Genomic DNA, 14,209 nt, shown 5'->3' on the forward strand with positions numbered 1-14,209 from the left:
AAAGCTGCCCTGTTCCTCTGCAGAGACACTCAGGCTGAAACAGGAGCCTGAGGCCTCTCTTGGGAAGCCTCCTCGGAGCTGGAATTTGTGCCATGCCAGGAGAGGAGGAGGGGGAGGACGATGGGAGCTGTGTGTGAGGAGCAGGAGGTTTGGGCCGCAGGACATTCCGTCTGTGCCGCTGCCCCGCAATGGGCGGCCGTGCCCGGGGCTCTGGGCCTGCCCCGCGTGCGCTGAGCTCCCGACACTGCGGGAGCTGCCCGGGCTGGGCTCAGGTTCCCACTGGGACTGGGCAGCAGGCTGGGCTCCAGCTGGGATCAGCAGCAGCTGGAAATACGTCTGGGCATCTCCACTTTCTGCTGTTGCTCAGGAGAAGAAGCAATGAAGTGACAAGTTCTGGTTTTCCTTTCTCCTGGTGTATTTTTTCATTTTATTTGCCACTGCAGAGGCAATTTGTGTGATGGCCTCTGTCAGTTGATTCTATTTCAGCAGCAGCAACAACAGGGCTGTGCTTGAGCACTGCAAATGTCAGCTGTGTGGCTTTCATTCCCCTCGACTTAGTGCTCAGGGCCTTGGGAGCATTTGAAGATCTGCTACTCATGATGCCTGCAACTCAAATTCAGGTGCCAAGCAGAAGAGGGACAAGAGCAGACGGGTTCTACAATGTCCAAGGCCAAGGCACCAAGAGCCTCCTGCTGTCACCTCAGGGTGAGTAAAACAGAGCTGAAAACAGCGCTGGAACCCGATCCTTTCTTCCTCTGAGGGCTGGCTCAGGGCAGCAGAGGCGGGCCCTGAGGAAGCCTGAGGGCTGTTTGTGGGGGATTGTTGCTGTAGTCCAGAATTGCCCTGGAAAAAGCGCTGGGAAGCCGAGGCAGGAGCAGGTGGGAAGGGCCGGCGCTGCTGCTGCTCCTGGCCGGGAGCCCCGGCCGGGCCGGGCCGGCGCCCGCTGCGCTGCGGCTGCTGCTGCTGCCAGAGCCGGGCGGGACTCGGGGACAGGGAATGGACACGGGGGGACAGCAAAGGCCTTGGGGGCTGCAGGGATGGTGGTGCTCGGGCCAGCGCCAGCACAGAGCTTCAGCCCGCAATGAACCCCGAGGGAAACGCTGGCGAAAGGCTCCATTCAGCCTTTCTTTACTCGGCGCTGTGAAGGGACGGAAATAAAAGGAGAACAAGCAGGGCCCGACCCCTTCGCCTTTGGGAGGAGCCCCGCGCCTGGGGCTGTGAGGGGCTGTGAGGGGAAATGAAGGGCTGTGAGGGGCTATGAGAGGTTCTACAGGGCCATGAGAAGTTCCATGGAGCCGTGAGGGGCTGTGAGGGCCCATGAGGAGCCTCAGCCCTGGCAGGAGGGGGTCCCACCATGTCCCCAGGGCAGGGCAGCCGTGAGGGGCTGTGAGTGCAGACGTGGCAGCAGAGCGGGCTTGGGACACCTCTGGGAGGGGATGAGACCCTTCCCCAGCTCCAAACCACACCAAACCCACTATTGACAGGATTTTCTGTCTTTAGAATCCACTGGCAACTAGGAGTCAAGCGTACAGTTTAATCCTGGTGGGAAAAGCAAGGCAATTTCCCCAGTGAGTGACATCCCGCCATTGTTATTAATGTTTAAGATTTAAAAGTCTTAACAATGAAAAATAATACTGAGGCATAATAATAACAAGAAATAAGGCGCCACATCCCCACACTGAACGCCGCACCAAAATGACAAACCTAATTTTTCTTCACTATCAGAATGTTCATGAAAACAAATCCCATTAACTCTCTCCACCTCACATCTTCCCCACCAGATAAATGAGGCCATTTGTAGTGTTTAATACAACTTATAACTAAGAGCTGGAGGGAAGAACAGGGAGGCACTCCCAATTTCCATGTCAAACCCAGCAGGCCAACTCCAAACTGGAGAGAAAGAAATGAAATGGGGGCAGAGGCTGGTCAGATGTTTCTCTAAAGGATCCCAAAATCACCTCCAAGTGAACAGGAGGGGAAAAGAAATCCCTAGAAACCACCCTGTGTGTTCAGGGACTCAGCTGTGAGGAGCTGGGCAGGGGCCGAGGCATCTGGAACAGTTTTGTCCTCAGGCTGAGCTTTCCAGCCGGGCCCTGAAGTCATTCAAGTGCTTTTGCAGAGGATTCCATGGTTGCCAACCACCCCTCAAAATGCGGCTCACAGGAGCACAGAACCTTTTACAAGGCGAGGAGAGCAGAATGAAAGGACAAGAGATGCCCAATTCAGAGCTCTGTTTAATAGCCTGGAAAATAAAAATCGGTTGAACTCTGAAACCTAGCTGTGGGCCCTGGAATCCAAGGGAAAACTGGAAAGGCTTTTTACAAGGACTGATCCTGAAGAGCTAACAGATGAGTGTGTGTGGCATTTTGAGAGGCTTCCAGTTTTCTCCATTTTTCCTTGAACTGTTGAACTTGACCTTATCTTTGCCTCCTCTTGCACTAAAGGAGCCTCATTTCACCAGCTGGGAAAGCAAAGCTCATTGCTGGCCCTGGCTGCTGCTGTCCATGCAGCATTTCCATCCCTCCCGTGGTCTCTTCCCTCAGGGTCCCCAGCAGCAGCTGCTGGAGCAGCACATGGAAGCTGCAGATGGAAGTGCTGCCCAGCCCAGCCTGAAGCTACACAAGGATCCTGCTGACAGGAACCCCAGTATTCCCTCCTGGGGCCCTGCAAACACTTGCTCATCTGTTCTGTCTGCCCCATGCAGACATTGCAGGGAACATCCTGTCTCTCCTTTGAGGCAAGGCCAGGACCCCAAATTGACACTCAGCATGCCGGATTCTGGCCCATTTCTGCATCTGGTGAGATGGGGCTACAGCATTATCCAGAGAAACTCACTGTACTTCATGCTCCAGCTTCAAACCCAGCCCTTGGAAAGGGTTTTTATAAGGACCACAAGGAATAATCCAAAGAGGATTAATTTGAAACTGTTACCCTTCATTCTCTGTTCTGTTTTATGCCATGAAACACATCTTCAATTAGAGTGCAATGGGGCTGAAGCCTGCAGTAACAGAACAAATCAAAGCTAGACACATTTCCTTATGAAAACTGAAAGACATAATAAATAGTAAATGTGTTTTTCTCTTCAAAACGTTTTTCAGGTAAACATAATATGCACAAGATATGGCAAATTCACACTATGTGACTGTTTTAAAAATGGGCAAGCAGGGGTTATTTTTTGAGGAAAGGTTAATTCTACTACCAAATGAACTAGTTGAAGATAAATTGAAGTTCGTATTTAAAGCCTGTCCATGGGGCCTGCACAGGGTCTTGTCCAGCTCCTCGTGGCCGCCGAGGAGCAACTGGGGAGCAAGAGCTGTCACGGAGGAGGGAGAACTCGTGAGTGCAGAGGAGATGCAGCATCTGAGGAGAGCTTTTTGTGTTGAGGTTGCCTGCCCTTCTCCCAGTCCTCTTGTGGCTCCTGGGGGAGCTTGGAGTGCTGCACCCCTGTGGGCAGAGGGGCAGAGAGCCGGGCTGCTCCACAGCCTGTGGACATCCTCCACATAATAAAGCAACCGAAAAATCTTCCCAGTGTGGGAGCAGCTTCAGCGCAGAAACATGTTTTTGTTTGTGGTAATAGATTAGTAGTAAAGAAATAAATGAGATTTCATTTTTAATTCAGATATGTTTCACCCTTTTGCAAGGTTGTGGTCCCCTTCCTCCAGGGTCATTTCCTTTACTCACCCACTTTCTAATAGTTAGAAGGGAGTTAAGCGTGTCAGAAAAGGCAACAGCTCCTGTTTCAAAGGGAAGCAGCCACCACTCCAGGAAACCTGAATTGCCCCCAGGCACGTGTGTGCACTTGAAGGGTGAGCAGGTGTTGGGGACAGAGATCTCAAACCCCTTCTAAGGCTGTGAGAAACCCACAAGTGGCAAAGAATCATTGTGGGTCAGCTCCTACTGAAATTCCATTCCCCCACACCCTCCAAATGGGCAGGCAGGGCTGGGCTCTGGCAGGGTTCAGTTCTGAGTGCCTTGTGTTGCCTGGCATGTAAGTGATCCTACCAACTCTCATACTGATGGATTGTGGTATGGCTGCTGAAGGAGGAGAGGGAATCTCAGGAGACAGGAAAGTCTCTTCTTCTCCTTTCTCCCTGCAGAAACCCCTCTCCAAAGAGAAATGCCTGTGCTGGGTTTCCATGGCACCCCTTCCCTCAGCCCAGTGTCTGACCCACTGTGTGCTCTGCAGGAGCCAAAGCCAGAGGAGTCCCAATATCAGTCACCACATGGTCCCCACACAGCAGGAGAAAGCACTGCTTGCAGTGGGGCTGCTGATCTGTGACCCATCCTGGTTCCATCCACCCCACTCCTCTCAGCCACAGACACCAGAAGGATCCCAGGAAAGCCACAGTGCTCTACCAGATGCCAGGAGCACTCCCTGCTGTGGCCTCAGGGATGCTGGGTGACCTCGTTGATGAGCATCTCTGGCTGGTGATGGAATGTGTGGATGGAGGCCCTTGACAGGAGGTTGGTTGAGACACGTGTGGGGCTGAAGGAGAGATGGCAGCTGTCAGTCGGGAGGGCAGGGACCCCGCTTGTGAGTCCATTGCCTTGGACACCCTCAGCCACAGGATGTCCAAGAAGTCACACAAGGCTTTGGCACTCTCAGCCTTCTTTTCCCTCAAGTTCCTGCTTTCTGTACATTTACAGCAGAGAACCTTGTTTGTTTTCAGAACTAGAACAAAGATCCCAGAGGGAACAAGTCTTGATGGTTTTAGTCAGAAGCATCAGTGACCAAAAGTTGTGTTTCCTTTTCTTTGGTTGCATCTTTGTTCCTTTTCAGTGTTCAGGCTGGGTTGTGGGGTGTCCTCATTTGCTGCATTTTCTGAGTTCCTCTTGGATCCTTTGGAGGGCAATAGGTTGTGCCCTCTGAGGATCCTTTGTGCTCCTTGGTGACCCAGGAGAACCTTCCAGGTGGTTTTTGGGTGAGCTGCTGCTGTGATGTCACAGGAACGTTGCTGTGTCCTTGTGGTGTTTCCGTTGCTGTGGGGCACAGAGGCCTCAGTGTCAGAGCGGCTCTGGGTGCCTGCTCATTGCCTGAGGATCCTCCTGCCTGAGGCATTCTCAGCAGCCAGCCCAGCCCCTGACAGGTGTCCTTCTGTCCTGGCAGGGGGACAGACAGTCTGCAGACATGTGCAGCACAGCCAAATGATCCAGCAAGTGGTTGCTGCAGTTTGCACTCTGGACTCTGGGGCTTCTTATGGGTATTTTGTAACCCACTCGGCCCCTAAGTCGAGGGTTTCCCCAGGTGCACCATATGTGCCTTTGGGATTGCTGTGGGCTTTCTGTTCTTCCTTTGGAATGGAGGTGATTTTGAAAGAAAATTGCCATTTAGATTCCATTCGTTTGGGAGAGCTCCTGCCAACAGCTTCTTAAAAAAAGGGTTTGTTTCTAGCCAGCAGGGTGTGCATAGCATTTGGAATGGAGCCTGGGGGGGTTCTGTTCCTCAAGAGGAGAGTCTGTTGGAATCTGGAATACAGAGTGTGTGCCCTTGTCTCTGATACTTAGTTATAAGATCTAGAAACACACTGAATTTCATATAATATGAAATTCATGAGCATGTTTTCATGGTGATACTTGAAAACAAATGTTGAAGTTGGATAGAAAAATCTAAAAGTGTAAGTGTGTAGATTAGAAAGTTTTTTTAAATCACTGGGTGAAAAAGTTAGTTTAGAGAACAGGAGACGAGCTGGAGGATTTAGGGTGTTGTCTCTTGTCCTTCTTCTTTCTTCTTTACGTTCTTCTCCTAGAGGTTATTGGATAATAGTAAGTGATTGGATAGAAAATGCCGCAGTGCATCACAGAGGTGATGGGTCATTGGGCCATTAAGAAAAATAATATACGTGTCAATTGTTAATTGGGTAAAAATAGGTATAAAGACAGAAGAACTGAGTATTTCAGGGCTATTTTGTGCATCAGGCACGAAGCGTGCCACAAGGCCTTGTTTGTACCATCAGAAGAAAGAAATGTACAAGATTGCAAAGATTAACCTTGTGTAGCCAGCCTGGAGAGACCTGTTAAGTTTTGTGATCACCTGTTAATAAACACGAGAAACAAGATTCTAACAAACTCGGGAGTTTTCTTTGAATCATAAGAACTGAGATAAGCAGGGCTCCCCACAAGGGAGGATCCCAAAAGAATTCAGTGCAAAGGAGGCTGAGAAATCCAAGAATAAAAAGAAAAATACAGAAGAGATAGAGCAGAAACAGAGAAGCAGAAAAAGGATTTTGTAGAGAAAAGTTACATCTTAATAAAGGGTTTGTTTCTAGCCAGCAGGGTGTGCACAGCATTTGGCATGGAGTCTTCCCCAAGAGGAGAGTCTGTGGCAGTGGACCCTGGCACTCCCTCCATTTGCTGGTCCTGCCAAACACTGGACACAGCCTAATATTTTGTGCTGTTCTCCTGCCTGCTGTGTGATCCAAAAGGACTGTGGCTCCAGGACGGAAGTTGTGAAAGGAAAATGCTCTCTCTTGGCATTGACTTGTTGTGTGGGAGTTTCCAGCACAGGCAGCTTTTTCTCCTAACAGCGTCTGGTTCAGGTGAAGGTCATCTCACACATGGATACTGCAAAGCTCCTTCTTCAGTGAGTGGGAAAGGAACCTGTGCTGTTCAGAGATCCCAGTTGCTGCCTTTCAACACCAATATGAGCCCTGTAAACTCCAGTATGATCCTTGTCACATGCCAGCAGTCCCATGATGGTCCCAGTTGCCTCTAGCTAGATCAACCCAGTCAGTCCCAGTATGGTGCCATTTTCCCCCAGTGTGCTCCCTGTTGCTCCCAGTCACCCCCAGAATGGGGGATGATGTGCAAGGTATGTTGCCAGTCACTCTCAGATACTCCCAGTAGGAGTCCAGTCACTCCCAGTATGATCCAAAGATGGATGGATGGGAGGCCTCATGGAATCATGGAGACCATTGTGACACTCTAGGGCCCCATGGAACCGTGGTGACACCAAGTTGGCTGGGAGTGTTGATGTGCTGCAGGGTAGGAGGGCTCTGCACAGGGACCTGGACAGGCTGGATCCAGGGGCCAAACCCAACAAGGTGAGGTTTAACAAGTTCAAGTGCCGGGTCCTGCACTTTGGCCACAACAACCCCTGCAGCGCTCCAGGCTGGGGACAGAGTGGCTGGACAGCAGGCAGGCAGAAAGGGACCTGGGGCACTGATGGACAGCAGGCTGGGCATGAGCCATCAGTGAGCCCAGGTGGCCAAGGAGGCCAATGGCTCCTGGCCTGGATCAGGAACAGTGTGGCCAGCAGGACCAGATAGGGGATTCCTCCCCTGTGCTTGGCACTGGTTGAGCTTCATCTCGAGTGCTGTGTCCGCTCTGAGCCCCCAATTAAGGAAGGACATGGAGGGGCTGGAGCGCTTTCAAAGAAGGGCAACAAGGCTGCTGAGGGGTTCTGGAGCACACATCTTTTGAGGAGTGGCTGAGGGAGCTGGGGTTGTTTATCCTGGAGAAAAGGAGGCTCAGGGGAGACCTCATCACTCTGTACAACTCCCTGACAGGAGGGTGCAGCCAGGTGGGGGTCAGGCTCTTTACCCAGGGAACAGGCACAGGACAAGAGAACACAGCCTTAAGCTGCACCAGGGGACGTTTAGACGGAACATGAGGAAATATTCTTCACAGAAAGGATGATTGGGCATTGGAATGGGCTGCCCAGGGAGCTGGGTGAGTCACCGTCCCTGGAAGTGTTTAAGGAAAGTCTGGACGTGGCACTGGGTGCCATGGTCTGGGTGACAAGGTGGTGTTGGGTCACAGGTTGGACTTGATGGTCTCCAAGGCCTTTTCCAGCCTGGTTGATTCTCTGATGATTGTGACCCTGCAGGGCCCTGGGGAAGCAAGGGGCCACTGTGACACTGTGGGGCCTGGTGGAACTCAGAGGACCACAGTGACACTGTGTCCCACATGGCACCAAAGAGCCAAGGAGCCATTGGGATGCCGTGGGGCTACATGGAAACAAGGAGTCCATGGTGACAGTCGGAGTCCTCGTGGAACCACAGAGGCCACTGTGACACTGCTGGGCCTTGTGGAACCAAGGGGCCACTGCAGAACCAAGGAGACCCTGGTGAGACCCTGGGCCCCAATGGGATCACGGGGCCATTGTTCCATTGCAGGGACTCCTGGAACTAAGGGAACAACTGTGACATTGTAATGCCCCATGGAACCAAGGGTCCCTGGTGACACTGCAGGATCTTGTGTAACCAGGGCTCCACTGTAACACTGCACCACCAAGAGATTCCTTGTGGCACTCAGAGGCTTCATGGAACCAGGAGGCCCCTGTGACACTGCAGGGCCTGGTGGAACCATGCAGAGCATTGTGACAGAGCAAGACCTAGTGTCATGATGGGCCCACAAGGACACTGCAGGGCCCCATGGAACCAAGGGGCAAGTGTTGCACTTCAGGGACTCATGGAATGAAGGAAACATGTTTGATATTGTGGTGCCCCTTGGGACCAAGAGGCCATGGTGACACTTTGGAACCAAGGAGAGCATTGCTGCACTGTGAGACCTCATGGAACCAAGGATTCACTATGACACAGCAGGGTCTTGGGAGACCAAGGTGCCATTGTGACACTGCAGGGGGCAAGTATGAAAGGGACTTTGTGACACCAAGGGGTACCATGGAACCAAAGGGACATTGTGACCCTGGGAGGCCTCATGGAATCATGGAGACCATTGTGACACTCTAGGGCCCCCTGGAACTGTGGTGACATCAAGTTTGCCGGGAGTGTTTATGTGCTGCAGGGTAGGAGGGCTCTGCACAGGGACCTGGACAGGCTGGATCCAGGGGCCAAACCCAACAAGGTGAGGTTTAACAAGTTCAAGTGCCGGGTCCTGCACTTTGGCCACAACAACCCCTGCAGCGCTCCAGGCTGGGGACAGAGTGGCTGGACAGCAGACAGGCAGAAAGGGACCTGGGACACTGATGGACAGCAGGCTGGGCATGAGCCAGCAGTGTGCTCAAGTGGCCAAGGAGGCCAATGGATCAGGAACAGTGTGGCCAGCAGGACCAGGGCAGGGATTCTTCCCCTGTGCTTGGCACTGTTTGGGCAGCACCTCAAGTACTGTGTCCTGTTCTGGGTCCCCCAATTTAGGAAGGAAATGGAAGGGCTGGAGTATGTCCAGAGAAAGGCTGCTGAAGGCTCTGGAGCAGTTGTTCTGTGAGGAGTGACTGAAAGAGCTGGAGTTGTTCCTCCTGGATAAGTGGAGGCTCAGGGGAGAGAAGGTGGTGTCAGGGCACAAGTTGGACTTGATGATCTCCAAGGTCTTTTCCAACACTGCTGATTCTGTAATTCTCTGAAACCACCCTTGGAGCAGGTGCAGGATGAGCCCTGGGCCTCCTCTTCGCAACTTCCAGCAGCCCAGGTCCCTCAGCTTCTCCACACGGGCCCCAAAACCCATCCTGTCAGTCCTGCAGAGCCTTTCCAGCTCCTCCTCATTGCCCAGAACAGGGAGCCCCACAGCCAGACACAGCAGCCCAGATGTGCCCCCCTGGCCTCTGCTGCCTCTGGCAAGGGAGCAGCACGAGGCACTGCAGGACCCTGCAGACAATTCCTGAAGCACCTGTAGGATGATCCTGCTCCCCGAGGGACCTTCTCATGGTGCCAGCTCAGAAACTGAAATGGGGAGTGGAGCCAGAGAGGAAAGGGCAAACAGGGATGGGCTGTTTGCAGGGCAGGGAACAGAGGTGGGTAATAGGAAGAAATCTGGAGCAGGAAGAGTAAAGAAAGCAAAGGTGAAGCAAAGGAAATGCTCAGGGCAGTCTGGGGGTGGCTGCCAGGCAGCCCTGGCTCTGAGCAACAACATCTGCAGTGGCGCAGGAAACTCACAGCTCATGAGTACAAACTTTCTGTGTGACTTCAGAGGCCACGACAAACCTGAGTGGTTTCCCTCCCATCGCCCTGCCCTTCCTGGCCCCAGGGGCTGATGGCATTTGTGCTCCCTCAAGTTCATCTCCCCACAGCAGCACCATGGGGGTGCTGATGCCTGCTCTGGGCAGTGCAAACAGGGGCTCCTGAGCCAGTGCTGCCGTGTCTGTGCCTGCAAGGATGAGGCACCTCTGTGAGCTGGGGGAGAGGCCAGGGCTGCACAGGGGGGATGTTGTTGGCAGCTCCATGAGGATTCTCTGGGACGCTGTGCTGGGGTGTCCAGAGCAGTGGGGATGGATCAGCCCCTGCTCTGCTGCTCCTTCCTGTCTCCCCCAGGGACCTTGCAGAGCCCCAGCCATGCTGTTTGCCCCCAGCCTGCTCACAACCACCGTGGGGCTGCTCACAGGGGTTTTCTGTGCTGAGCTTTGGCCTGGGCATGTTCCTGAGAGAGCTTGGACAAGGAGCCTGGAGCCCCCAGGCCCTGCCCTAAGGTGTCAGTGCTGCCCCAGCAGTGCCCATGGCCTGTCCCTGCTGCAGCCCTGGCACTGCCACCCCCAGGGCTGTGCCCGGCCCCGAGAGCACTCAGGCCCTGCAGCAACACCAGGGGCAGGAGGGCAGTGGGGCAGTGACACGGGAGCAGCACTGGCAACACCAAGTGCTGCTGCTCCTGGGCACAGCTGCTGTGCCAGCACTGATCTGCCCCAGCTCTGCACACAGACACTGCTGCTGCAGCTCCAGAGAAGGGAACAAAAGGGAGATCTCTGGAGAAAACTTTGCTGGGAGATTCTTTATTTCATTTAAAGCCACCACGAGCACAGCCACTCATTGGCACGGTCTGTGGCCACATGGAAGCTGGAGAGAAAGAAAATGAGAAAGGGCAGAAACAATGACATTTCTTTGCAGACAGTATGAGAAAACTAGAACAGAGGAAAAAACCCAACCGAACCAACAAGAAGTATCCAAGATTACTTTAATTACAAATTATTTGGAGAAATTTTCCAGCAGTTTAATGTTTTTATAAACCCTCTAGTCATCAGTCTCCACACTGCAGCCTTGAGCTCCTGGTTCCTCAGGCTGTAGATGAGGGGGTTCAGGGCTGGAGGCACCATCGAGTACAGAACCGACAGTGCCAGATCCAGGGATGGGGAGGAGATGGAGGGGGGCTTCAGGTTAGCAAATGTGCTTGTGCTGATGAACAGAGAGACCATGGCCAGGTGAGGGAGGCAGGTGGAAAAGGCTTTGTGCCATCCCTGCTCAGAGGGGATCCTCAGCACAGCCCTGAAGATCTGCACATAGGAGAAAACAATGAACACAAAACAGCCAAGCAGCAAACAGACACTGACTGCAATGAGCCCAAGTTCCCTGAGGTAGGAATTTGAGCAGGAGAGCTTGAGGATGTGTGGGATTTCACAGAAGAACTGGCCCAGGGCATTGCCCTGGCACAGAGGCAGGGAAAATGTATTGGCCGTGTGCAGCAGTGAATAGAGAAAGCCACTGGCCCAGGCAGCTGCTGCCATGTGGGCACAAGCTCTGCTGCCCAGGAGGGTCCCGTAGTGCAGGGGTTTGCAGATGGACACGTAGCGGTCATAGCACATGATGGTCAGCAGGGAATACTCTGCTGAGATGAAAAAGACAAGAATAAATACTTGTGCAGCACATCCTGCATAGGAGATGTCTCTGGTGTCCCAGAGGGAATTGTGCATGGCTTTGGGCACAGTGGTGCAGATGGAGCCCAGGTCAGTGAGGGCCAGGTTGAGCAGGAAGAAGAACATGGGGCTGTGCAGGTGGTGGCTGCAGGCTACGGCGCTGATGATGAGGCCGTTGCCCAGGAGGGCAGCCAGGGAGATGCCCAGGAAGAGGCAGAAGTGCAGGAGCTGCAGCTGCCGTGTGTCTGCCAATGCCAGCAGGAGGAAGTGGCTGATGGAGCTGCTGTTGGACATTTGCTGTGGCTGCACATGGGAACCTGTTCATGAGGAAAAATTCAGTGAAGTTTTACAGGAGAAATCAGAGGCATTTCCCATACTTCCTTTGTAACTGAGGACACTTTTGTGTTTGAGAGTTTTGAGCTTTCTTTTTAAGCTCCTGCCATGTGTCTCATGGTATTTTTGGATATCAGGAACCCTCAGCATTTGTGCTGCCAACTGGTAGAACAGAGTGAGTTCCCTGAGGCAAGCTGAGGACTGGAGACTGAGGGGAAATCATCTGTCACTTCATTCTGTTGGGAGTTTCTCTGGGCTTTGGCTTTTCTCAAATGAGGGATGTTCACATTCCTGTGTTTTGCTTAAAGATCACCAGGTACTGCTGAAAACAGATGGATTCACCACAGCCCAGCCCCACATTTGTATCCAGAGACTCACATTGCTCATTTCATCAGCAGCATTTTCAGTGTCAGAACACATCTGCCTTTCCTCGTGGATTGTTCAGATAACACAAACATGCTCTAGGACAGGTTTGCATTCTGCATTGAAGCTCCCAGCTGGGACTGAAATCTCAGGGAGACTTCCAAGTGTCCTTATGATGGCACTGGATGAAGGGAGATCCAGCTCCTTCCCTGGCTGCACTGCCAGCATTGCCCACAGCCAGGCACTGGGGACAGTGTCCCCCTGAGCCAGCTGTGCCCCCCACCAGAGCCCCCAGTGCTGGGCAGCTGCTCCCAGCCCTGTGCTCTGCAGAGGGAACTGGGCCCGGGGCTGCAGAGCTGCCCCACGGCTCTGCTGCAGCTCTGCCTGCACAGGAGGGGCTTCAAACCTGGGAGCCCTGCCCTGAGGGCAGAGGCTGGACTGGGGGGACAGGAAAGAGGGGGCTTGTTCAGAGGGAGGGGCTGCACTGCAGGGGCTCCTATGGACATCTCTAAACTCTCTCTGTCGCAGGATTTCTGAGCTTTTGTTTTCTCTCCTTCCCTGATCTTCTCTCTGCTTCCTGGAGATTTTCCTCCTGCAGGTGTTTCCCTGTGGCTGATCTCTCCCTGCCAGCACCCACAGATCCCAAATCTCTGTGCACTCTCCTTGGCCTGACAGAACCCTGCCTCTTTGCAGGGCTCTGGCTGGGGGCAGGTTCTGTTTGCAGCTTGGAGAAAGGACAGCTCAGACTAAGGCTGATGGGTCCAGCAAAGGTGATGCTGGTGCTGTCCATGGGCAGAGTGGCTCAATGCACATTAGCTATCTCCTGTGAACCTACTGATCACTAAAAGTAACAGTTTGGATGTCTCAAGAACTTGTCAAAATTCATATCTTTAATATTTATCCCCCCCTCCTCTCTGCCATTCTGCAATATTAGGAATTTGAATACAAAGTCTTAGGAAATGGCCTCATTTTTATCAAAATCCTTGTCTTGGAAATATTCTATGACTGATCAGAAGCCCTCAGCATGTCAGAGCTTCATGAGCATTCACCTCCCCTACACCACAAATACTCAGAATTGTACTCACAGAGTCTGTAGGCACTGGCATGTTCCAGCTTTAGGAGATGGCTCCAGGAGCTGCAGCTGCATTGTTCTGCAGCCAGAGGCTTCCTGTGTCAAGGGCTGGGAGGGATTGTGCCCCAGGCACTTCTCAGCACCTTCCCAGCCCTGACTGATTGAAGCTCTCTGTGCCTCTGGGCTGTGCCCAGGGTGGCTGCAGGCAGTGCCCCAGCCCTGCTGGGCTGGCAGAAGAGCTGCTCAGCAAGAGAAATGTGGTTTTGAAGCTTTTCCTAGTTTTCAGGATCATCCTCTGTGCCGGGAGCCTGGCCCAGCTCAGCAGCACAGACACATCAGCAGGACTTTAATGACCCTCTTGGGGCTTTGTGCTGAGGCCCTGAACATCAGTCCTTTGGAGGGAGGGGAAGAAACTTCTCAAGAACTCCAAGTCAGAATCCAACTCCAAAGTTTCTTTTACCTTTAATGGGTCCCACTGAGGGATGTGACTGAGAAAGTGTCCCCAGGCTCCAGGCAGGGCAGAGAACAGGAGGCACTGATGACAGGTGGGGACAAAGAGAAGCCAAGTCTTGGTGCCCTGGGCCACAGCAGCCTCTGTGCCACCAAGGGCTGTGAGAAGACACCTTGTCATGAGGCCCTGGGGTCTCCTGGCACAGCCCCAGCAAGGCTGGCCACTGTCACCCCCTTGGCCTGCCCTCAGCATCCCCCCTAGCCCACATGCCAGTGGCCTCAGGGATCTGCTGGAAGGAGTCCCTGGGGAGCCTTGCTCAGGAATGGCCCTGGGGGGCTCCTTCATGCTCCCAGGGACTGCAGCTTTTTCAAAGCACTTTGGCTTTTGCCTTGGAGTCTCTGAGAGGTTTGTGCAATCCTGGCCTCCAATTATCTGCTGTAATTAGTCCCTTGAGAGGCTTTGTCAGTAACAACAC

At 53.1% G+C, this 14,209-nt stretch overlaps 1 protein-coding gene across 1 annotated transcript; it reads right to left on the reverse strand.

Annotated features, from left to right (window-relative positions):
• Positions 1–10,843: 10,843 nt before the first annotated feature.
• On the reverse strand, positions 10,844–11,809 carry LOC131590968 (olfactory receptor 14C36-like). Its single transcript, XM_058861386.1, has one exon. The coding sequence runs from the start codon at positions 11,807–11,809 to the stop codon at positions 10,844–10,846; it is 966 nt and encodes a 321-aa protein (XP_058717369.1).
• Between the last annotated feature and the right edge of the window lie 2,400 nt (positions 11,810–14,209).

This window comes from Poecile atricapillus, chromosome 36 (assembly GCF_030490865.1).
Source record: "Poecile atricapillus isolate bPoeAtr1 chromosome 36, bPoeAtr1.hap1, whole genome shotgun sequence".
Classification (NCBI taxonomy): domain Eukaryota; kingdom Metazoa; phylum Chordata; class Aves; order Passeriformes; family Paridae; genus Poecile; species Poecile atricapillus.